This window comes from Bos taurus, chromosome 4, assembly GCF_002263795.3.
Source record: "Bos taurus isolate L1 Dominette 01449 registration number 42190680 breed Hereford chromosome 4, ARS-UCD2.0, whole genome shotgun sequence".
Classification (NCBI taxonomy): domain Eukaryota; kingdom Metazoa; phylum Chordata; class Mammalia; order Artiodactyla; family Bovidae; genus Bos; species Bos taurus.
In genome coordinates this window covers 8,199,269-8,223,672 of record NC_037331.1, presented here as the reverse complement: position 1 = coordinate 8,223,672, position 24,404 = coordinate 8,199,269, and the positions used below count along the sequence as shown (strand labels likewise).

Below are 24,404 nucleotides of genomic sequence, written 5' to 3'. Positions count from 1 at the left end.
GAAGAAAACAAGATCTTGAGTGTCCCTTGGAGAGCAAGGAGATCAAACCACTCAATTCTAAAGGAAATCAACCCTGAATATTCATTGGAAGGTCTGATGCTGAAACTGAAGCTCCAATACTTTGGCCACCTGATGTGAAGAACTGACTCCTTAGAAAAGACCCTGATGCTGGGAAAGATTGAAGGCAGGAGGAGAAGGGGACGACAGAGGATGAGATGGTTGGATGGTATCACCAACTCCGTGGACATGAGTTTGAGCAAACTTTGGGAGATGGTGAAGGACAGGGAAGCCTGGTGTGCTGCAGTCCATGGGGTTGCAAAGAGTCGGACATGACTGAGTGACTGAACAACAGCCAAAATCATTAGGATCATCCTTGTCTTGTCTTCATTTCTCAAATCCCACACCAAATGCTATCAGATCAACCTTAGAAAAATGTCTACCATTCATCCACTTCTCACCACCTCCACTGCCGACATCATGCCACACAACTGTGACAGCCTTCTAACTGGTTTCCCTGTTTCAGAACTGGCCCATCTATTCTTAAGAAAGCAGTCAGAGAGATTCAATTAAACTGAGTCAGAGCCGATCATTTCTCTGCTGAGCATCCTTTTCTGGTTTCCCATCTCATTATGAGCAAAAGCAAAATTCATCAAAATAAAACACTACAAGAAAACATAACTAATGAGAGGCTACTGTACAGCCCAGGGAACACTGCTCAGTGATCTGTGGTGACCTAAATGGGAAGGAAACCCACAGAAGAGAGGATATACATATAACTGATTCCCTTTGCAGTCCAGTAGAAACCAATACAACATTGCAAAGCAACTATACTTCAGTAAAGTTTTTTTTTTAAAAAAGGCCTGAAGCAATCTGGACCCCACTGTGTCTTGCATTGTGTCTCGTTGTACCATCCTCTTTGCCTGCTTCGTTTCAGCCATAGGAACCCTGCTGCTCCTCACACGAGCTTTCTATCTGGAAAGTTCTTGACGAGAATATGTATGTCTTCTATACCTCCCTTTGTACCGAAAGACGTCTCATCTTCTCAGCAAGGTCTTCCCTGATCACCACCATCTACAGTTGTACATGCACACATGTGTGCACATATATTGTATCTCACAGGAAAGCAGAAAAATTCTCAACTGCCTTGGGATAGTTTAATCTGGAAATGAGAAGACTGATGGAGAGCTCATTTTTGAGAACAGATGTGGTATAAAATCATGCAAATTAAAGCATTCTTATTATCTTTAGAAATCAAAATGTATGAGGCATAGAAAACAATTAGGTAAATTGTGTGGCAGGGTGCAAAGACAGAACATAACTTTTCAGCTGCCAGTCCCATATCATAACATAATACATACCTCAGACCATCAATATAACTACCAAAAAAGAATGAAATAATGCCTTTTGCAGCAAGATGGAAGAACCTAGAGATTATCATACAGAGTGAACTCAGACAGAGAAGGAAAAATATCATATGACGTCCCTTATATGTGGAATCTAAAAAGAAATCATACTAATGAACTTACTTAAAAAACAGAAAAAGACTCACAGACTTAGAGAATGAACTCATGGTTAATGGTGGGGAGAAGAAGGGAGGGGATAGTTAGGGAGTCTGGGATGGACATGCACACACTACTACATTTAAAATGGATAACTAATAAGGTCCTACTGTGTAGCAGAGAAAACTCTGCTCAATATTATGTGGCAGCCCGGATGGGAGAGGGGTATGGAGGAGAATGGATACATGTATAATATATGGCTGAGTCCCTTTGCTGTCCATCTGAAACTATCACAACATCATTAATCAGCTATACTCTAATACAAAATAAATTAAAAAAAAAAACTAGGAAGATGGTTAATATGAGAAGGCTGCAGGGTAAAATGGAGTAATAAAGATCTACAGACACCACAGATGGGTTAAAGTTTTATCTTTTACCCTTTAGTCTATCCAGGTGATTCAGTAAGTCTTAATTTCTCAAAGCATTCTTCCTCTCTATCAGTGAAAAAAACTGAACAAAAATACAGGTCTTATGTACCTCCCTGGTGGCTCGGTGGTAAAGAATCCGCCTGCAGTGCAGGAGACACAGGGCACACATGTTCGATTCGTGGATTGGGAAGATCCTCTTGAGAAGAAAATTGCAACCCACTTCAGTATTCTTGCCTGGGAAATCCCCGTCCACAGCCAGGGGTGCAAAGTGTCAGACAAGCCTGAGCATGAGCACGTGAAAGATGGAGTCGGATGGAATAACATTTATGAGAGAGTGCTTTTAATAATGTAAAACACTATAAAAACACCTTATGTGAAAAAAAGGGGGGGGGATGTGATTTTTTGGTGACTCATAAAGCACTTTATATGACTTTTGGTGACATAGTTTTTTTTTTTTTTTTTAAATGTGGAATAGAGATTTTTCTTTTACATAATGGTGCATATTAGTTTGGAATTTTTCACAGTAGAAGAAATAAAATGATTGCTCCAAAGAATAATTATGATTAGTTATAAGCCTGCTGGTTTTCTTCTTGTACATAATTATTAAATAGGTAATGAAAAATGCTGCTACACATACTTTGCTCTCATGCAATTTAAAATAGAACAGAACAGTTGTACACTTTAACTAATGGTAATATTTATTTACATAATCATGTTTACTAATTTATTGATATTATTTCCACTTACAGAGTCTTCTGTTTTAGATTTTTTAGCATGGTGTTAAGCAGGGCAATGTGGCACTTACTTGTCTTTGGCAAAAAAAAGTAAAAACTACATTGCTTTACTTCCTGTTTAAGTAGGAAAAATATTTATTAGCATTTTCACATTTTCTATATTTCTCTTACATGTTTCAAACCTATGGAGAGAAAGAACATGGCTATTATTATTTCAGACCATGATGAAACCACATACCTTTCCAAGCTACTAAGAGTCACTGCCTGGTTAACAACTGGAAGGAGGAAGGGCCAACCAGGGGACCCACAGACTACACAAGGGTCATGAGCCGTGTGGGCAGCACGTGTCCAAGTGGGTGTCGACCTTGCCGCTTGCAGATCCCTATGGCTAAACATTTTCAAAGTGTGTAAGAAAGTAACTTTCAGATGTTTTAGGAGTTCTACCCAAAACTCTTGAGATAGCCTACACTAACATTCTCCTCTTATCCACTGAATCACTTTCTTTTTTTTTTTTTTAAATGATCTTGTTTCCTAGTTCAGTTCAGTTCAGTTGCTCAGTGATGTCCGACTCTTTGTGACCCCATGGACTGCAGCACGCCAGGCTTCCCTGTCCTTCACCATCTCCCAGAGCTTACTCAAACTCATGTCCATCGAGTCAGTGATACCATCACCAACTCCCGGGGTTTACTCAAACCCATGTCCATTGATTCGGTGATGCCATCCAACCATCTCATCCTCTGTCGTCCCCTTCTCCTCCTGCCCTCAATCTTTCCCCAAATCAGAGTCTTTTCAAATGAGTCAATTCTTCACATCAAGTGGCCAAAGTACTGAAGTTTCAGCTTCAGCATCAGTCCTTCCAATGAATACCCAGGACTGATCTCCTTCAGAATGGACTGGTTGGATCTCCTTGCAGTCCAAAGGTCTCTCAAGAGTCTTCTCCAACACCACAGTTCAAAAGCATCAATTCTTCGGCGCTCAGCTTTCTTCACAGTCCAACTCTCACATCCATACATGACTACTGGAAAACCATAGCTTTGACTAGATGGACCTTTGTTGGCAAAGTAATGTCTCTGCTTTTTAATATGCTGTCTAGGTTGGTCATAACTTTTCTTCCAAGGAGTAAGCATCTTTTAATTTCATGGCTGCAGTCACCATCTGCAGTGATTGCCTTTATTAAATTTGTTACAATACTGCGTCTTAGTGTGTGCTGTGGTTTTTGGGGCACAAGGCATGTGGGATCTCAGCTCCCCTACCAGGGATCGAACCCACACCCCCTGCATTGGAAGGCAGAGTGTTAACCACTGGACCACCAGGGAAGTCTCAGAATCACGTTAAGAGTGACCTCCAAAGTCATTTCCTCAAATATTCTTTCACATCCCTAACTTTTCATCACTTATTTAATTATTCTGGCCTTCAGCAGACTTTATTGTAACCTAAAATATCATTCATGGGACTTTTAATATAAAGCAGCCAGGCTTAGAGCTCTTTTTTAAAAGCACAAAAACAGAACTATATACAGTGTGTACACTACCATAAATAAGAATCTTTTACACTGTGGAACAAATTCCATAGATACCTCCAAAACACCCTTGATAACTTAGTTAATAAAGTCCAAAGGAAAGATCCAATAATAACTAATGAATCTTAAATTATGTTACTTTCCCTACACATCTAGGTTTTAATGGTATGAGGCATGGATTTTCCTACACCGTTTAACATACTTGGTCTGGTCCCTCAAAAAAGATACTGTTAATTACATAGAACTACAAAATCAATATCTTTTAGAAAATAACTTTGATGTTAACAATTTTTAAATGTGGCTATATCATCATTAAGTTTGGGAAACTACAGATTAAAATGTTTGATATTGATTTTGAAAGTGAAAGTCACTCAGTCATGTCTCTTTGTTACCTCATGGACTTCTCCTGGCCAGAATACTGGAGTGGGTAGCCTTTCGCTTCTCTAGGGGATCTTCCCAACCCAGGGACTGAACCCAGGTCTCCCACATTGCAGGCGGATTCTTTATCAGTTGAGCCACAAGGGAAGCCCAAGAATACTGGAGTGGGTAGCCTATCCCTTCTCCAGGGGATCTTCCCAACCCTGGAATCAAACTGGGGTCTCCTGCATTGCAGGCGGATTCTTTACCAACTGAGATATCAGGGAAAAGTGAAAGTCACTCAGTTGTGTCCAACTCTTTGTGACCCCATGGACTAAAAGTCCTAGAACTCTCCAAGCCAGAAAACTGGAATGGGTAGCCTTTCCCTTCTTTATAGGATCTTCCCAACCCAGGGATCGAACCCAGGTCTCCCACTTTGCAGGCAGATTCTTTACCAGCTGAGACACAAGGGAAGCCTGATATTGATTTGCTGCTGCTGCTGCTGCTGCTAAGTCGCTTCAGTCGTGTCCAACTCTGTGCGACCCCACAGATGGCAGCCCACGAGGCTCCCCCATCCCTGGGATTCTCCAGGCAAGAACACTGGAGTGGGTTGCCATTTCCTTCTCTAATGCAGGAAAGTGAAAAGTGAAAGTGAAGTCGCTGAGTCTTATTTAGGTCTTGCTAAATAACAAGACTGTGTGTGTGTATTAAGTAGATCCCAGTGAAACACATCAGGCATATACATGTCACTTATAAGTCTGCCTTTTGGAGACATAAAACATTTCATAATTAAAATTTTAAATGGGTTGGGTTTTCAGCGAGTCTCTAATACTTATTTAAACTGTAAAGCACTTGAACCATATTTGGGATTTAAATACAGCTATATATTTTTTTTTTAATTCAATTTTAATTTAAAAAAAAAATTATACATGTGTTGCCCATCCTGAACCCTCCTCCCTCCTCCCTCCCCATACCATCCCTCTGGGTCATCCCAGTGCACCAGCTCCAAGCATCCAGCATCGTGCATTGAACCTGGACTGGCATCTCATTTCATACATGACATTTCACATGTTTCAATGCCATTCTCCCAAATCTTCCCACCCTCTCCCTCTCCCACAGAGTCCATAAGCCTGTTCTATACATCAGTGTCTCTTTTGCTGTCTCGTATACAGGGTTATCGTTACCATCTTTCTAAATTCCATATATATGCGTTAGTATACTGTATTGGTGTTTTTCTTTCTGGCTTACTTCACTCTGTATAATAGGCTCCAGTTTCATCCACCTCATTAGAACTGATTCAAATGTATTCTTTTTAATGGCTGAGTAATACTCCATTGTGTATATGTACCACTGCTTTCTTATCCATTCATCTGCTGATGGACATCTAGGTTGTTTCCATGTCCTGGCTATTATAAACAGTGCTGCGATGAACATTCTGGTTTCCTCAGTGTGTATGCCCAGCAGTGGGATTGCTGGATCATAAGGCAGTTCTATTTCCAGTTTTTTAAGGAATCTCCACACTGTTCTCCATAGTGGCTGTACTAGTTTGCATTCCCACCAACAGTGTAAGAGGGTTCCCTTTTCTCCACACCCTCTCCAGCATTTATAATTTGTAGACTTTTGGATCGCAGCCATTCTGACTGGTGTGAAATGGTACCTCATAGTGCTTTTGATTTGCATTTCTCTGATAATGAGTGATGTTGAGCATCTTTTCATGTGTTTGTTAGCCATCTGTATGTCTTCTTTGGAGAAATGTCTATTTAGATCTTTGGCCCATTTTTTGATTGGGTCATTTATTTTTCTAGAGTTGAGCTGTAGGAGTTGCGTGTATATTTTTGAAATTAGTTGTTTGTCAGTTGCTTCATTTGCTATTATTTTCTCCCATTCTGAAGGCTGTCTTTTCACCTTGCTAATAGTTTCCTTTGATGTGCAGAAGCTTTTAAGTTTAATTAGGTCCCATTTGTTTATTTTTGCTTTTATTTCCAATATTCTGGGAGGTGGGTCATAGAGGATCCTGCTGTGATGTATGTTGGAGAGTGTTTTGCCTATGTTCTCCTCTAGGAGTTTTATAGTTTCTGGTCTTACGTTGAGATCTTTAATCCATTTTGAGTTTATTTTTGTATATGGTGTTAGAAAGTGTTCTAGTTTCATTCTTTTACAAGTGGTTGACCAGATTTCCCAGCACCACTTGTTAAAGAGATTGTCTTTAATCCATTGTATATTCTTGCCTCCTTTGTCAAAGATAAGGTGTCCATATGTGCGTGGATTTATCTCTGGGCTTTCTATTTTGTTCCATTGATCTATATTTCTGTCTTTGTGCCAGTACCATACTGTCTTGATAACTGTGGCTTTGTACTACAGCCTGAAGTCAGGTAGGTTGATTCCTCCAGTTCCATTTTTCTTTCTCAAGATCGCTTTGGCTATTCGAGGTTTTTTGTATTTCCATACAAATTGTGAAATTATTTGTTCTAGCTCTGTGAAGAATACTGTTGGTAGCTTGATAGGGATTGCATTGAATCTATAAATTGCTTTGGGTAGTATACTCATTTTCACTATATTGATTCTTCCAATCCATGAACATGGTATATTTCTCCATCTATTAGTGTCGTCTTTGATTTCTTTCACCAGTGTTTTGTAGTTTTCTATATATAGGTCTTTAGTTTCTTTAGGTAGATATATTCCTAAGTATTTTATTCTTTTCGTTGCAATGGTGAATGGAATTGTTTCCTTAATTTCTCTTTCTGTTTTCTCATTATTAGTGTATAGGAATGCAAGGGATTTCTGTGTGTTGATTTTATATCCTGCAACTTTACTATAATCATTGATTAGTTCTAGTAATTTTCTGGTGGAGTCTTTAGGGTTTTCTATGTAGAGGATCATGTCATCTGCAAAGAGTGAGAGTTTTACTTCTTCTTTTCCAATTTGGATTCCTTTTATTTCCTTTTCTGCTCTGACTGCTGTGGCCAAAACTTCCAAAACTATGTTGAATAGTAATGGTGAAAGTGGGCACCCTTGTCTTGTTCCTGACTTTAGAGGAAATGCTTTCAATTTTTCCCCATTGAGGATAATGTTTGCTGTGGGTTTGTCATATATAGCTTTTATTATGTTGAGGTATGTTCCTTCTATTCCTGCTTTCTGGAGAGTTTTTATCATAAATGGGTGTTGAATTTTGTCAAAGGCTTTCTCTGCATCTATTGAGATAATCATATGGTTTTTGTTTTTCAATTTGTTAATGTGGTGTATTACATTGATTGATTTGCGGATATTGAAGAATCCTTGCATCCCTGGGATAAAGCCCACTTGGTCATGGTGAATGATCTTTTTAATGTGTTGTTGGATTCTGATTGTTAGAATTTTGTTTAGGATTTTTGCATCTATGTTCATCAGTGATATTGGCCTGTAGTTTTCTTTTTTTGTGGGATCTTTGTCAGGTTTTGGTATTAGGGTGATGGTGGCCTCATAGAATGAGTTTGGAAGTTTACCTTCCTCTGCAATTTTCTGGAAGAGTTTGAGCAGAATAGGTGTTAGCTCTTCTCTAAATTTTTGGTAGAATTCAGCGGTGAAGCCGTCTGGACCTGGGCTTTTGTTTGCTGGAAGATTTTTGATTACAGTTTCAATTTCCGTGCTTGTGATGGGTCTGTTAAGGTTTTCTATTTCTTCCTGGTCGAGTTTTGGAAAGTTATACTTTTCTAAGAATTTGTCCATTTCTTCCTCGTTGTCCATTTTATTGGCATATAATTGTTGATAGTAGTCTCTTATGATCCTTTGTATTTCTGTGTTGTCTGTTGTGATCTCTGCATTTTCGTTTCTAATTTTATTGATTTCATTTTTCTCCCTTTGTTTCTTGATGAGTCTGGCTAATGGTTTATCAATTTTATTTATCCTTTCAAAGAACCAGCTTTTGGCTTTGTTGATTTTTGCTATGGTCTCTTTTGTTTCTTTTGCATTTATTTCTGCTCTAATTTTTAAGATTTCTTTCCTTCTACTAACCCTGGGGTTCTTCATTTCTTCCTTTTCTAGTTGCTTTAGGTGTAGAGTTAGGTTATTTATTTGACTTTTTTCTTGTTTCTTGAGGTGTGCCTGTATTGCTATGAACTTTCCCCTTAGGACTGCTTTTACTGTGTCCCACAGGTTTTGGGTTTTTGTGTTTTCATTTTCATTCATTTCTATGCAAATTTTGATTTCTTTTTTGATTTCTTCTGTGATTTGTTGGTTATTCAGCAGGGTGTTGTTCATCCTCCATATGTTGGAATTTTTAATAGTTTTTCTCCTGTAATTGAGATCTAATCTTACTGCATTGTGGTCAGAAAAGATGCTTGGAATGATTTCTATTTTTTTGAATTTACCAAGGCTAGCTTTATGGCCCAGGATGTGATCTATCCTGGAGAAGGTTCCATGTGCGCTTGAGAAAAAGGTGAAGTTCATTGTTTTGGGATGAAATGTCCTATAGATATCAATTAGGTCTAACTGGTCTATTGTATTGTTTAAAGTTTGTGTTTCCTTGTTAATTTTCTGTTTAGTTGATCTATCCATAGGTGTGAGTGGGGTATTAAAGTCTCCCACTATTATTGTGTTATTGTTAATTTCTCCTTTCATACTTGTTAGCATTTGTCTTACGTACTGCGGTGCTCCCGTGTTGGGTGCATATATATTTATAATTGTTATATCTTCTTCTTGGATTGATCCTTTGATCATTATGTAGTGACCTTCTTTGTCTCTTTTCACAGCCTTTGTTTTAAAGTCTATTTTATCTGATATGAGTATTGCTACTCCTGCTTTCTTTTGGTCCCTATTTGCATGGAAAATCTTTTTCCAGCCCTTCACTTTCAGTCTGTATGTGTCCCCTGTTTTGAGGTGGGTCTCCTGTAGACAACATATGTAGGGGTCTTGTTTTTGTATCCATTCAGCCAGTCTTTGTCTTTTGGTTGGGGCATTCAACCCATTTACGTTTAAGGTAATTACTGATAAGTATGATCCCGTTGCCATTTACTTTATTATTTGGGGTTCGAATTTATACACCATTTTTGTGTTTCCTGTCTAGAGAATATCCTTTAGTATTTGTTGTAGAGCTGGTTTGGTGGTGCAGAATTCTCTCAGCTTTTGCTTGTCTGAGAAGCTTTTGATTTCTCCTTCATACTTGAATGAAATCCTTGCTGGGTACAATAATCTGGGCTGTAGGTTATTTTCTTTCATCATTTTAAGTATGTCTTGCCATTCCCTCCTGGCTTGAAGAGTTTCTATTGAAAGATCAGCTGTTATCCTTATGGGAATTCCCTTGTGTGTTATTTGTTGTTTTTCCCTAGCTGCTTTTAATATTTGTTCTTTGTGTTTGATCTTTGTTAATTTGATTAACATGTGTCTTGGGGTGTTTCGCCTTGGGTTTATCCTGTTTGGGACTCTCTGGGTTTCTTGGACGTGGGTGATTATTTCCTTCCCCAGTTTAGGGAAGTTTTCAACTATTATCTCCTCAAGTATTTTCTCATGGTCTTTCTTTTTGTCTTCTTCTTCTGGAACTCCTATGATTCGAATGTTGTAGCGTTTAATATTGTCCTGGAGGTCTCTGAGATTGTCCTCATTTCTTTTAATTCGTTTTTCTTTTATTCTCTCTGATTCATTTATTTCTACCATTCTATCTTCTAATTCACTAATCCTATCTTCTGCCTCTGTTATTCTACTATTTGTTGCCTCCAGAGTGTTTTTAATTTCATTTATTGCATTATTCATTATATATTGACTCTTTTTTATTTCTTCTAGGTCCTTGTTAAACCTTTCTTGCATCTTCTCAATCCTTGTCTCCAAGCTATTTATCTGTGATTCCATTTTAGTTTCAAGATTTTGGATCAATTTCACTATCATTATTTGGAATTCTTTATCAGGTAGATTCCCTATCTCTTCCTCTTTTGTTTGGTTTGGTGGGCATTTATCCTGTTCCTTTATCTGCTGGCTATTCCTCTGTCTCTTCATCTTGTTTAAATTGCTGAGTTTGGGGTGTCCTTTCTGTATTCTGGCAGTTTGTGGAGTTCTCTTTATTGTGGCTTTTCCTCGCTGTGTGTGGGTTTGTACAGGTGGCTTGTCAAGGTTTCCTGGTTAGGGAAGCTTGTGTCGGTGTTCTGATGGGTGGAGCTGTATTTCTTCTCTTTGTTCAGTCGCGCTGTGGGGAGGGAGGGAGGGATGCTGCAAACAAATAACACTGGCCTGCCTCAGCCACACTGGGTCTGCCCCCGCTCACGGCGCATGTAGCCTCCCTGCCCACACTGCTCGGGCTCTAGGTTGTTCCGCCGGGAACAATCCGAGGCTGGCCCTGGGTTGCATGTACCTCCCAGGTCCAAGCCACTCAGGTTCAGGCACTCGGACAGTCCTCAGAGGCGCAGACTCAGTTGGGCGTGAGTTTTGTGCTCTTCCCAGGTCCGAGCAGCTCAAGTGATGAGGTGTTTGGCGAGCGCCAATGCTGCGACTTATCGCCTCCCCGCCACTCGGTTATCTGGGTGTAAAACCGGCGCACCTTCTCAGGCAGATGTTAACCGTCCAGACCCCCAAAAAGTTTTAGTTAGCAAAGAAGCCTGCTTACAGTTTTATAGATAATGTCTCTCTGGGACTGCGATTGCCCCCTTCCGGCTCTGGCTGCCTGTCACCGGAGGGGGAAGGTCTGCAGCTGGCTATCTCTGTTCAATTCTTTGTTCCGTGTGCCGGCCTGGCGGTGTCTTAGGTTGGGGCTGGCTTTTCGCGTGGTAGATATCCCACAGTCTGGTTTGCTAGCCCAAATTATTTCGCTCAGATAGTGCTCAGGGTATTCAGGCCAGATTCTTACTCTAAGCGATGCAGCCCGCGCTGCGCCTCCCTGCCCAGCCCCCGCTTGCTAATGGCGCGTTCAGGCGTCTGCGCTGTTTCTCCGCTGGGGGAGTTACCGTAGGACTCGCAATCTTCGAGTTTTAATTGTTTATTTATTTTTTCTTCCTGTTATGTTGCCCTCTGTGCTTCCAAAGCTCGGCACAGATTCGGCAGTGAGAAGGTTTCCTGGTGTTTGGAAACTTCTCTCTTTTTAAGACTCCCTTCCCGGGACAGAACTTCGTCCCTCCCTGTTTTGTCTCTTTTTTTGTCTTTTATATTTTTTCCTACCTCCTTTCGAAGAGTTGGATTGCTTTTCTGGGTGCCTGATGTCCTCTGCCGGCATTCAGAAGTTGTTTTGTGGAATTTACTCGACGTTTAAATGCTCTTTTGATGAATTTGTGGGGGAGAAAGTGTTCTCCCCGTCCTACTCCTCCGCCATCTTGGCTCCTCCTAAATACAGCTATATCTTTAAGTGCAGAAAAAAGAAGAGTTGTGGAAAGAAAAAAGAGTTTCCTTTCCTCCTTCTGACCAAAGGCGCACCCTAAGTAAAGTGGAACATAAACAGGAGACACAATATTGCCACTAGGGTTCAAAGTGAGATGGATCTGAGTCTATCTTTCTTGCTGCAAAATCCTAAAAAGCATTTCGTCTCCCAAATGCTTAGGTTTCTTCTTTATAAAGTGGCAATAGTCACAGACCCATAAGACTACTGAGAACATCAAAAGTGAAAATGAACATAAAACCCCAGCACAGTGCCCAGCATAAAACTCAATACGTTTTCATTGCTGGTTTTCAGTACTGTGGTCATACTTGTCTTAAACATTATTTTGCCTCCCTTTCTGACCCTTCACTCATCATCGCAAATCTACAAGTGCCTCCTGTTTCCTGCTCTGCATCCCTCCACTAGATCTGCTCTAATTCCTGTGGCATAGCATGCTTTGAAATTTCTATCACCCTTCCACTGCTGTGAAACATGCAAGAGAAGAAAATTTATTCCTGCCGGATACTGTGAGGAAAGCAATCTGATTAAATTAATTCAATTAAAGTATGTAAGAATCTTAATTTTCCATTGGCATATTGCAGGCTGAGCCACAAGGGAAGCCCAAGAATACTGGATTGAGTAGCCTATCCCTTCTCCAGTGGATCTTCCCAATCTAGGAATTGAACTGGGGTCTCCTGCATCGCAGGCAGATTCTTTACCAACTGAGCTATGAGAGAAGTCCCAATTAATTCATTAAAGTATGTAAGAATCTTAATTTTCCATTGGCATATGTTAAAAAAAAAAAAACAAGCAATGAAAAAAGTGTAAGAAAACAAAAGCTTTAGAAAATACTCAGGAAGTTATTTCTGTATTAGGCAACTATCACTGAGTCAGGTTAATACTGTCAAGGAGTCTACACCTTCCCAACTCTAACTTGGAAAACTCTTCTAAGGAATTTCTACAGCACAGAGCTCTTCCCCTCCCCAGCCCATTGTCCCAGCCTCCCCAACTCTGATTTCAGACATTCAGTGGAATATTTTCCTTAGAACAAACAAAAGCCAAACAAACTACAGTTGAGGCCACAAGAAGTACTAACTTCATCAGAGAGGCAAAAGGGCAGGAGATGAAGTGAATAGAAAATAACAAACAAAGAAAGGCAGTGAAGAGAAAGGCAAAGAACAGTGGGAATATAAAGAGATATAGGTGGAATAGAGAACTAGAGATGAGGAGGCAAGGAGGGCAGTCATAAGAAATGAATGACATGAGTATGCCCATTCTCTAAAAGAGAACAGGGAAATCTACATCTTCGCTGCCCCAGAGAAGTTAGGTGTCAACCTGAAAATAGTCACAACCTAAAGGCTGAGAGTTATGTTCCGCCTGGCAGGAAATTTTAGGATTTCAAGCCTGGGTGACAGCATCTCACGTGAACCTGAGAACTGCTTCAAGGAGGCGAGGGGAGGAGCCAGGTTATATAGAAATTTTGCAACAAGGGGCAGGTTGTCTGAACATCAAAAGATCATTGTTAATTAAAGAAAACCAGACTTCTCAAGTTAATGAATTCAGCGCTTTTCTACGTATGTATTATAACGTGTTCAGTCGCTGAGTCGTGTCTCAATCTTTGATCCCATGGACTGTAGTCCACTAGGCTTCTCTACCCATGGAATTTTCCAGGCAAGAACATGGGAGAGGGTTGCCATTTCTTCCTCCAGGGGATCTTCCAAACCCAGGAATTGAACCCAAGTCTCCTGCATTGCAGGTGGATTCTTTACCACTGAGCCACCAGGATGGCACAATGCAAGCGTCAGAGCTCACTGAGATCATGCCAGTTTGCTGTGTTTTTCACATCCGGAGCCTCCTGAGGGCTCACGGTAGGGCATGGCTGCAGTCTGACGGCTGCTAGATGGCAGGCAATATTCCATTTCTGAAAGGCATGAAATGCCCACAGAGTACTGCATATGTGCATGCTATTATGTGGCTTATTGAAGAGGAGCTGGCATGTCTCCACAAGAACTGGGGCCAAGGAGAAGTTCACTCACACAAAGAAGAATGAGTTTAGCAGTCAGTCGCAATCAGTTGACAAATACTGCAGGATGGTGCATTTCCTTCCTTTTATATGGCAATTTCCACAGAATATAAAAGCACAAAATGACAGTGTGCTTCAATGGGCATATTTTTAGCCTCACAAATATATTTCATTTTCTTTTAAGATTCGAAAGACCCAATTTCACATTATTTTTGTTCATTACTCTATCAACGTTACTGATTTTAGGGACCAAACTAAGTTTTTCTTCTTCTCAATTAAATTATCCAATTTGGGGGGATGGAACAAGTATATTTTTGAAACCTCTTTTATAAGTTACTGAAGTATACTGAGAAAAAAAATTTGGATTTAACAGAAATACTGCAACTAGACATACTGGAAAATATGGAACAAAAATTCCAATTTTACATCAGCTGAATACATTATTGACCCCCAAATCATCAATTAAACAAAAGAAATTATATTTGCATTGATGTCTGAATCTGCATCCATTCTTGGTAGCATGTAATATATGCAACTGCTCAGTTCTAGCTGTCCTTGTAGCCACATTACCATATTATTCAAATGTATCCATCATTTATATGTAAATAGACAAGATGAATGGCTTTTTCATAAGACAACAATTTTTAAATGACAAACAGACTTAGGCAGACATTAGCAAGATAAAATGTTGTAAATATTCATTCTATTATATATTTTTAAGGAAAAATGGACACTATTTCAGTTTTTTTTTAAGTAGTGTGGTAATTACAAAATGGGATCTTAATACAGTCACAATACCAACAGCTACTCTTCTCAATAAAAGTCTCCACCAATGTCATTTGTATCTTGTAAATTACATGTTCTCAGATCCATCTGTGAAAATTGGGATGTTAATTATCATGGTTACATTTCATGATTCTACAGTTAAATGCTGAAATGGTGCTACACAAATACCATATGTTTTTCTAAGAGAAACGGAGAAAGATTAATTATGAGTTCAAGCCCAAGTCTCAACAGAATAAGATCATTACACCGTGTGCTATGCAAATTGGAAGTTTTAATTAATAGCTGAAATACTAACCAAGGGGAAAAACTGTGAAGTCTAAATTGTAAGTATCAGCCTTTTCTCTACAAATATCACCCGAATAAGGATGCTTTTCTGAACCCAAGTTATAAATCCAAAGGAGAAAACATTTTTGTTGTCTGTGAACTTCCTTTGATGGAGTGCTCACCATCATATTGTTTTATATTACTTGATAAAGCCGAAATTTAGAAAGTGTACTAGTAACAAACAGGTTATAACAGATCATATAGCTAGTGAAACTTCAACTGAACATTTTTTCTGGATTTTTCTTTAAAACACATACCATTCAAAATTATGCAAAATAAGTCTCATGTACTCAGATAAAATACTTCAGTATAGCTACCTAAAGACAAAACTCTATGATAATACTATAAGACTTTTGCTCATAATTATAAAATCTGAATTCTCATCTTACTCACCACATACTCAAACACAAGTGTCAGTGTCTCCTTGGTGTGGATGATGTCATGAAGTAACACTATGTTAGCATGTTTTAGTCCTTTTAACAGAGAGGCTGTAAGAGAAAGTGAACAAACAGATACGTTATTATGGGTAACAACCAACTGATAAGCTTCTTTTATTGTACTGGTACATCATCAGATGAAATATACCTATTTTTCCACTTTCTATGCCAATATAGATATGGCTTATCTCCATATGTATGAAATAAATATTCTGCTGATGTTGAATGGTGGTTTCTGTAAGTGTCAATTACAGCCTGTTGGTTGATGTTGTCATTGAATTCTTCAATATATTTGCTAGTTCTCTGGAGAGTGGTTCTTTCAATGACTGAGGGATGGTGACATCCTCAACTGTAATTGGGGATCTGTCAATTTCTTATTTGAATTCTCTTAGTTTCGGCTTTGTGTGCTTTGAAGCTGTAGTTTGCTACACATAACATTTAAGATTGTTGCATTCTGTGAATCAGGCCCTTTTATCAATACATAAAGCATCTCTTTGTCCCTTGTAATTTTCTTCACTCTGAAGTATTTTGTCCCTGGCAATTAATATTGCCACTTCAGCTTGATTTTGATTAGTGTTCATATGGTGTATCTTTTATATATATATATATTTTTTTTTTCTTTTTTTCTTTTGGCCTATACCAATGACCATTCAGGTAGAACATTTAAAGAACAGAAGCTTTTTCTATCATTGTTAATTATTTTAGTAACACTGTGTCTTCAATTTTGGTTTTTGGTATATACCCTAAAGAGAAGAGAGAAACACAAAACACGTGTTTTACATGTTTTCTATCAGGAACTTGTAATTGCTCACATATTCATCAAATATTTATTGAGAACCTAGTCACTGACACTGACGGCCCTGGACAAACCTCAAACCCTTGATACTCAATAGTGTTGCAAGCCCACCTCTTTAAAAGGGGATTTATAACACCCAACGTGAACCCTAATGTAAACTCCGGACTTTGGGTGATTATCAGGTGTCAAGGTAGGTTCCTCTATCGTAACAAATGCACCACTCTGGTGAGAGATACCCACAGTAGGGAGGGTTGGGGTGGGAGGCAGGGAAGAAAGTACAGGAAAATCCTCTGCACTTTCCACTCAATTTTGCTTTGACCTTAAAGCTGCTCTAGAAAAATAAAGTCTATTTTAAAAAATAAAAAGATATACCTATGTTTTAACATACTAAAAGAAACAAATCTAGATTATCTAATATTTTACTCAAATAAAATGATATTTTAGATATGGAGTCATCATGCAAAAAAAGCTGTACAGGACAGTCCCCAGAGAAGACAGAGAGAAAACGTGGAGACTAGTACATTCTTGTATGACTCCCATGAATGCAAGCTCCTGTTTTTAGTTATTATTGCCTTGAATTTCCACTGTCTTCACCAGGCAAACCTACTTCAGGACGGTAATATATCTTTAATCCCAAGATATACTTCAATAAATACCTAATTGGCCCAAAGAAGGCCATTCAGACTGAGAATTCCCTGGTGTGGCTGGTTCCAACACCAGAAGACCACGAAGAAGTATGTTTCCTCTGAAACCGAATTGGCAGCTTCATGTGCTGCCCAAGGCCAGGGAAGTCTAAGCTATCCAAGGGAAGTCCTACAAAAAAGTAAAAATATTTTGGACTTCTCTGGTAGTTCAGTGGTAAAGAATCCACCTGCCAATGCAGGGGACACAAGTTCAGTCCCTGATCCGGGAAGGTTTCATATGCAGCAGAGAAACTAGGCTCAGTGCCACAACCATTGGAGCCACCACAGTGGGGAGCCCATGCACTGCAGCTGGAGAGGGGACCCCACTCACTGCAGCTGGAGAGGAGACCCCACGCACTGCAGCTGGAGAGGAGACCCCACGCACTGCAGCTGGAGAGTGGACCCCACCCGCTGCAGCTGGAGAGGGGACCCCACCCGCTGCAGCTGGAGAGGGGACCCCACCCGCTGCAGCTGGAGAGGGGACCCCACCCGCTGCAGCTGGAGAGGGGACCCCACCCGCTGCAGCTGGAGAGGGGACCCCACCCGCTGCAGCTGGAGAGGGGACCCCACCCGCTGCAGTGGAGAGGGGACCCCACCCGCTGCAGCTGGAGAGGGGACCCCACCCGCTGCAGCTGGAGAGGGGACCCCACCCGCTGCAGCTGGAGAGGGGACCCCACCCGCTGCAGCTGGAGAGGGGACCCCACCCGCTGCAGCTGGAGAGGGGACCCCACCCGCTGCAGCTGGAGAGGGGACCCCACTCGCTGCAGCTGGAGAGGGGACCCCACTTGCTGCAGCTGGAGAGGGGACCCCACTCGCTGCAGCTGGAGAGGAGACCCCACTCGCTGCAATGGGAGAGAGCCTGTGCATGGTAGAAAAGACCAGGGGTACCCAAAAATAAATAAATAAAATACATACATGAAATATTTACAGATTTATCAGAGCTTTGTAAAATTAGCACTCACGACAAAATACTTACCAAAAATAACAATAACAATAACAGTACAGCACACAAACTTTGAAGAAATAAGCACTACAAAGATGTATGACAGGGTTTAGTATATTGTTGATTCCAATAATTTACAATCTTCTTTCTTTTAATTATTCAAATATTTAATTATTCAACCATCAGCCTCAAACAATTGAAGCATATTACATGGCTAATTTCCAGGCATTCATCATCAGTCTGGGAACCAGCTTCACATGTGCTCATTTTTAAAATGACGCGTGGCCCCACATTAGTCTTCTAAGACAGACTCATCCTTAGAGATCAAGATTTCAAACCACAACAGGGTATTTGGAAATGATGGCCAGGCACAGTACTTCGCAGTGTGGGAATATGCATAGGTGAAATGAATTAAGGACCTCATGGGTATCACGCTTATGAAAGGAACCTAGCTTTGTGAGGCAAGTTTTGGAAAGATATACATCGTTTGTAATTTTGTCCAATTTCATTTTTCAAGTTATCCCCTCAGTTTGTCAAGCGCTGATCCATCCTTATCAGCAAGACCTCCAAAAAGGTACTGAAGCTTACAATCTATGGATGATCCACGCTCTAAGAACCCTTTGTCTAGGAATTTTGTTGTTGCTTTTATTATGATTATTACTTTTCTCCCACTATCACCCTGCTTCTCTGACCGTTTAGACCTAAATTGTTTCCCATTTCTCAAAGCAACGACTTCATGCCCATCATTTCCCATTGTGTTTTTCCTACAATTTCAGTAAAATCAAATCTCTGCCATCATTCATCCTGTGAAAAAAACATCTTTTCTTAACTGTGACCGATATTATACAAAAAAAGGCCATGCTCTTTTTTTCTTTTTTTGGCTGTGCCCCGTGGCATGTAGGATCTTAGTTCCCCAACCTGGGACTGAGCCCATGACCCCTGCATTAGAAGCAGAGTCTTAACCACTGAAACACAAGGGAAGTCCCTGTCATTTCATTTTTTTTTAAATATGGTATTTTTTTTTTACCATTTCTACAGGAATACTCAAAGCCTCCACGTTTCAATGTATTAACTCTCAATTATTATAGGTTTTAGACTTCTAACTATATTTACATACAGTTTAAAAAACACACTATCGGTTAAATAATGACCAAGAACTGTTTGAAAGCAAGCCCTTTTTCTTTTGAGATTAACATAATGAACTCGTATTTGGAAAAGGATAAGCCATTAATTTCAAAACTGACGGCAGAAAAATGGCATTGAAGGGCACAAAACCGTCCACAATATCTACCAACATGAGGGTAGGTGGCAGACCTGACTAACTTGAAAGCTGCCAGCACAACAGTCTCTGCTCCAAGCCAGGTGCCAGATACTGTCATTCCTGCCGTTGCCAAGGCGAGGAAGCCTCCTGGTTGCCAAGGCGAGGAAGCCTCCTGGCTGCCAAGCGGGTGCGTGATTAACACCACAAGTCCCGGAGCCACTATGTCTCCCTTTGCAAGACAAACACTGTCAAAATAACACTCCATGTAATCCTAATAATATCTCAAATATACCACATGTTATTTTCTCATCGTTTACATACAAAACAAATCCTGTAACACTGGCTTTAACAATCCCAGCACGCTTGGTTTCCCGCAAGTTTTAAGCAAACATATGGCAAACATTTTAAATTCATTTCACCAGTGAGGCTTGGAAAGGTATGATTCTACATGACATAAAGGACTTGTAATTAAGGTTGAGGGTAAAATTTCTAACAATCAATTTGGGGCCATGTTGAAACAGTACAAAAGCAGAAAAACATGTTGCTCATAAAGATAACCGCAAAGTCTTGGCAGGACAGGACATAGAGAGCCGCCCCTCAGTGCGGGAACAAGTTCAGACACCCACTCATCCACCATATACAGACCTCGACCTTCTGCTTTCAGAATAAACATCCTAGGTTTCCACTCTGAGGTGAAACAGATCAGATGAGATCAGATCAGATCAGTCGCTCAGTCGTGTCCGACTCTTTGTAACCCCATGAATCGCAGCACGCCAGGCCTCCCTGTCCATCACCAATTCCTGGAGTTCACTCAGACTCACGTCCATCGAGTCGGTGATGCCATCCAGCCATCTCATCCTCTGCCTTCCCCTTCTCCTCCTGCCCCCAATCCCTCCCAGCATCAGAGTCTTTTCCAATGAGTCAACTCTTCGCATGAGGTAGCCAAAGTACTGGAGTTTCAGCTTTAGCATCATTCCTTCCAAAGAAATCCCAGGGCTGATCTCCTTCAGAATGGACTGGTTGGATCTCCTTGCAGTCCAAGGGACTCTCAAGAGTCTTCTCCAACACCACAGTTCAAAAGCATCAATTCTTCGGCGCTCAGCCTAAACACCAACCTCATCATGATTAAAATAAATTATGTTATCAAAAAATTCAGAGCGTGTTCATTTTTTCACTGAAGGGGTTATTTTAAAAGCAATGTTAACAAAGAAATGACAAATAGAACCTTTCTTTATGAAGTCAAATAGTCTTCTAGGTCATTATTTGACATCTTATTGCTAGGAAAGGAGATATCACAAATAAATGCAATCCAAGCTTGCTCACTCCCCTTTAGCCTCTGGAAGGAACGAGTGTGTTCACATTCTCCCCTCATCATTTTACATGTTCCCTTTCTGTGTCAACCCCAGTGGTGTGGGCTGGAGGTGCTGCTACCTGATTTTCCCAGAAAACAACGATTATTACTTATTATTACCCAAGAAAGCAACCACATTTCAAACTACAACCCCAACAGACTAAACTTTTTCCTCAAGCCTGCAGGTAGACAGCTCTGTGTGTGTTAGACACTCGGTGTGTCCAGCTCTGAGACCCCGTGGACTGAAGCCCTCCAGGCTCCTCTGTCCATGGGATTTTCTAGGCAAGAATACTAGAGTGGGTGGCCTTTCCCTTCTCCAGGGGATCTTCCTGACCCAGGGATCGAACTCAGGTCTCCTGCATTAAAAGGCAGGTTCTTTTCCGTCTGAGCCACCAGGGAAGCCCAGATAGGTCTAAAGCTATTGATATTCACCTTATACTAGAAATAGTATACTTTCTTTCTTTGCCTACTTTATTTTTTAATTGAAGTATAGCTAGTTACAATGCTGTGTTAGTTTCAAGTATACGGCAAAGTGATTCAGGTGTATACACACACGCATGCACACACACAAACACACACATTCTTTTTCTGATTCTTTTCCATTATATGTTATTACAAGACACTGACTATAGTTCCCGAAGCTATATAGTAGTTCTTATTGTTTACCTATTTAATACACAGTACTGCATATATGTTAATCACAAACTCCTAATTTATCTATTTATTTATATTCTGCAAGAAGTTCTCACTTACGTGCTACTGGATTCTGAATATTTTGAAAGCAAAAATATTCTGAATGGGAAAAACTTAAGGGCAAATAAGAACAACAAGATAAACACAGAGAAAGACGAAAGTGCTTGCCTGTGATGAGGTGATCACAACAGAGAAAGGAACCCGTGCCTGCCCTGAAAACAGCTCCAGGGTAACTTGCGCATGGTTCCAGAAGGTATGCTGTGCACTGTGGCTGCATATTAGGAGAAATAGTGTAGTCCTGCTCCGTTCTGAATTTTCCCCTAAATGAGATCTGATCTAAAATGCACATACTCACACAAACCATAAACTAAGAAGTGAAAAAGTGAGAGAATCGGGTTAAAAAAAAAAACGGAATTGTATTTTTCACTTCATGTTTACTTTTTATACTTTTATACACATTTACACCAAATTTGAGCTTCCCAGTAGCTCAACTGGTAAAGAATCTGCCTGCAACGCCGGAAACCCCAGCTGGATTCCTGGGTCGGGAAGATCCCTTGGAGAAGGGATAGAGTAACCCACTCCAGTATTCTCAGTCTTCGCTGGTGGCTCAGATGGTAAAGAATCTGCCTGCAATGCGGGACATGTGGGTTCAATCCCTGGGTCAGGAAGATCCCTGGAAGAAGGAGTGGCAACGCACTCCAGTATTCTTGCCTGGAGAATCCCCACGGATAGGGGAGCCTGGCGGCCACAGTCCATGGGGCTGCAGAGAGTCTGACGGGACTGGGCAACTAAGCACAGCACATACCAAGTTTACATGAAAAAGCATTAACTCTCTGTTATGGGGAAAGAGACCACAGCTAATCCAGAACACAAAGTTAAAACGCATGTGATGCCCTATAGACTTAATTTAGCTAAAATCACATTAAAGATTTAGAGACATGTTTTTCACTCACCAGATGCTGTCCAAATGTGGAAGGATAATAAGACAGGTTAGGAATACTTTATAAACGTCACAAAACTTGTTTTCCATCCACCAAAAAGTCTACTGTTTTACTTACTCCCTAGTTAAGACTTGCTATTGGGGAATAGTGGAGAAGGCGATGGCACCCCACTCCAGTACTCTTGCCTGGAGAGTCCCATGGACAGAGGAGCCTGGTGGGCTGCAGTCCATGGGGTCGCTAAGAGTCGGACACGACTGAGCGACTTCACTTTCACTTTCACTTTCATGGATTGGAGAAGGAAATGGAAACCCACTCCAGTGTTCTTGCCTGGAGAATCCCAGGGACGGGGGAGCCTGGTGGGCTGCCGTCTATGGGGTTGCACAGAGTCGGACACGACTGAAGCAACTTAGCAGCAGCAGCAGCAGCATTGGGGAATAGACTAACTTCAACCCCACTACATATTTCCCCTGCTCTTTTCCCCTCCCAATTTCCACAAAGTCACAGACCTGAAATGTAGTCCTGACATTACAACCTCAACTATTCTCCCTGCCATCAGTACCTGTGTATCCTCTTGACTACTGGCAAAGATCAGTCATCTGGGGTCTATTTCCACACTGTAGGACTGCTTCCTAAATCACTCAAAGAAGAGATTCCTCTAAAAGTACAGCTTAGCCACATGAAACAGCCAATATTTGGCATTTTTGATCTACTAACACAGCAATTTCCAGTGGCTCAACCCAACAGAGTTTACCTGGTTCAAACCAATTTTAACTTTTTCACAGAGGCATAGTTACTTTTCCCATTGTTAACATTGAAACCAATTAATCAGCTGCCAAATGGTCAATAATCAATCCTGAATACAAAAAAAAAGGAAGCATCTGTTCATGAAACTATGGTTATTGAAGAGGGGAGGGATATAGAAACAATTTGTATGAGTACTTTTTGATAACATTTGAATTGTTATGATAAAGATATATTCCTTTTATAATAAAAGACATATCTGGAAAAGTTCTTTATTACAGTAGATTGGCCAAATAAAACTAAAAAAACACTATAAGATTGGCCAAAGAAAATTGAAATAATGCTATAAAATAGTATTTTGTGTGCAAAGTCACTTCAGTCATGTCTGACTCTTTGTGACCCGCCAGGGTCCTCTGTCCATGGGATTCTCCAAGCAAGAACACTGGAGCGGGTTGCCACTTCTTACTCCAGGGGATCTTCCCAACCCAGGGATCAAACCTGCAGCGCTTTCATCCCCTGCATTGGCAGGCAGGTTCTTTACCTCCATCATTACCTAGGAAGGCCTTACAAAAGGTACGCTGCTGTTTACACAATTAATGCGCAGCTATAATAATTAATGATTATAACTGTAGGGTGACCCTTCACTACTGACCCCTTCTCACAAAGGGAGTGGTGCCACTCCATGCATTATGAGGGTTTCTTTTCATATCCTGGAACTTGGGAGGCCTCTAATTTGCACTGAAATCCAAAATATTGAAAGTTTTTCTTGTCTAAGTGGTCACTTTCCCACATTAAGGTTAACTTACTCACTGCAAAAGACTTCTACTTTTGTTTCCAACTACTTCCAATTGAGGGCTTCCCTGGAGGCACAGTCATAAAGAATCCCCCTGCTAATGCAAGAGACACAAGTTCTATCCCTGGATCGGGAAGATCCCCTGGCGAAGGAAATGACAACCCACTCCAATATTCTTGCCTGGAGAACCCCACAGACAGAGGAGCCTGGTGGGCTGCTGTCCATGGAGTCTCAAAGAGTTGGACACGACTTAGCGACTAAACAACTCCCAGCTGAACCTATAAATGACCCACCGGCTGCCCTTCTGCTCCAGCTAATCTTGTTCCTATGTGCCCCTGGACACAGCCATGCATATATGGGATGTGCATGAGTGCAAGACATGCCGTTCTTCTCAAATGTAAACACCTCACTAGTACCTTCGGCAGAAAAAAACAAAAAAACAAAAAAAAACTCATGCCAAGCAAACAGGGTTGGAGACAGTGGTGGTCATGCTCCATGTGCTGTTTTTAGGCAGGAGAGAGACCATGGAGGTGCTGAGGGTTACTGAAAGACTTGGTCCAAGTTGTTTTCGTCTGGCCATAAAAACCAGGTATAAAAGTTGTTAGGCAATTTACTTTTTTGAACTATTTTTACACTTTATTATGGTGGGTTACATGTATAGACAGAAAGAATATTGCAAAGTATGCAAAAAAAATGTGATTTGGCATCAATCCCCTTACACTTTGTTAAGAAGAATAAACATTTATATCATAACATTAATGGCTATCTCTGTCTGACTAGACTTAA

At 40.6% G+C, this 24,404-nt stretch overlaps 1 protein-coding gene across 13 annotated transcripts in view; it reads right to left on the bottom strand.

The window, feature by feature from the left end:
• CDK14 (cyclin dependent kinase 14) overlaps positions 1-24,404 on the bottom strand; it is a 678,396-nt gene that overhangs the window by 392,829 nt on the left and 261,163 nt on the right. For all 13 annotated transcript variants that reach the window (XM_059885775.1, XM_059885772.1, NM_001206776.3 and 10 more), the window contains one exon: positions 15,373-15,467. In XM_059885775.1, the coding sequence (XP_059741758.1) occupies positions 15,373-15,467 (95 nt within the window). The remainder of the gene's footprint in view (positions 1-15,372; positions 15,468-24,404) is intronic.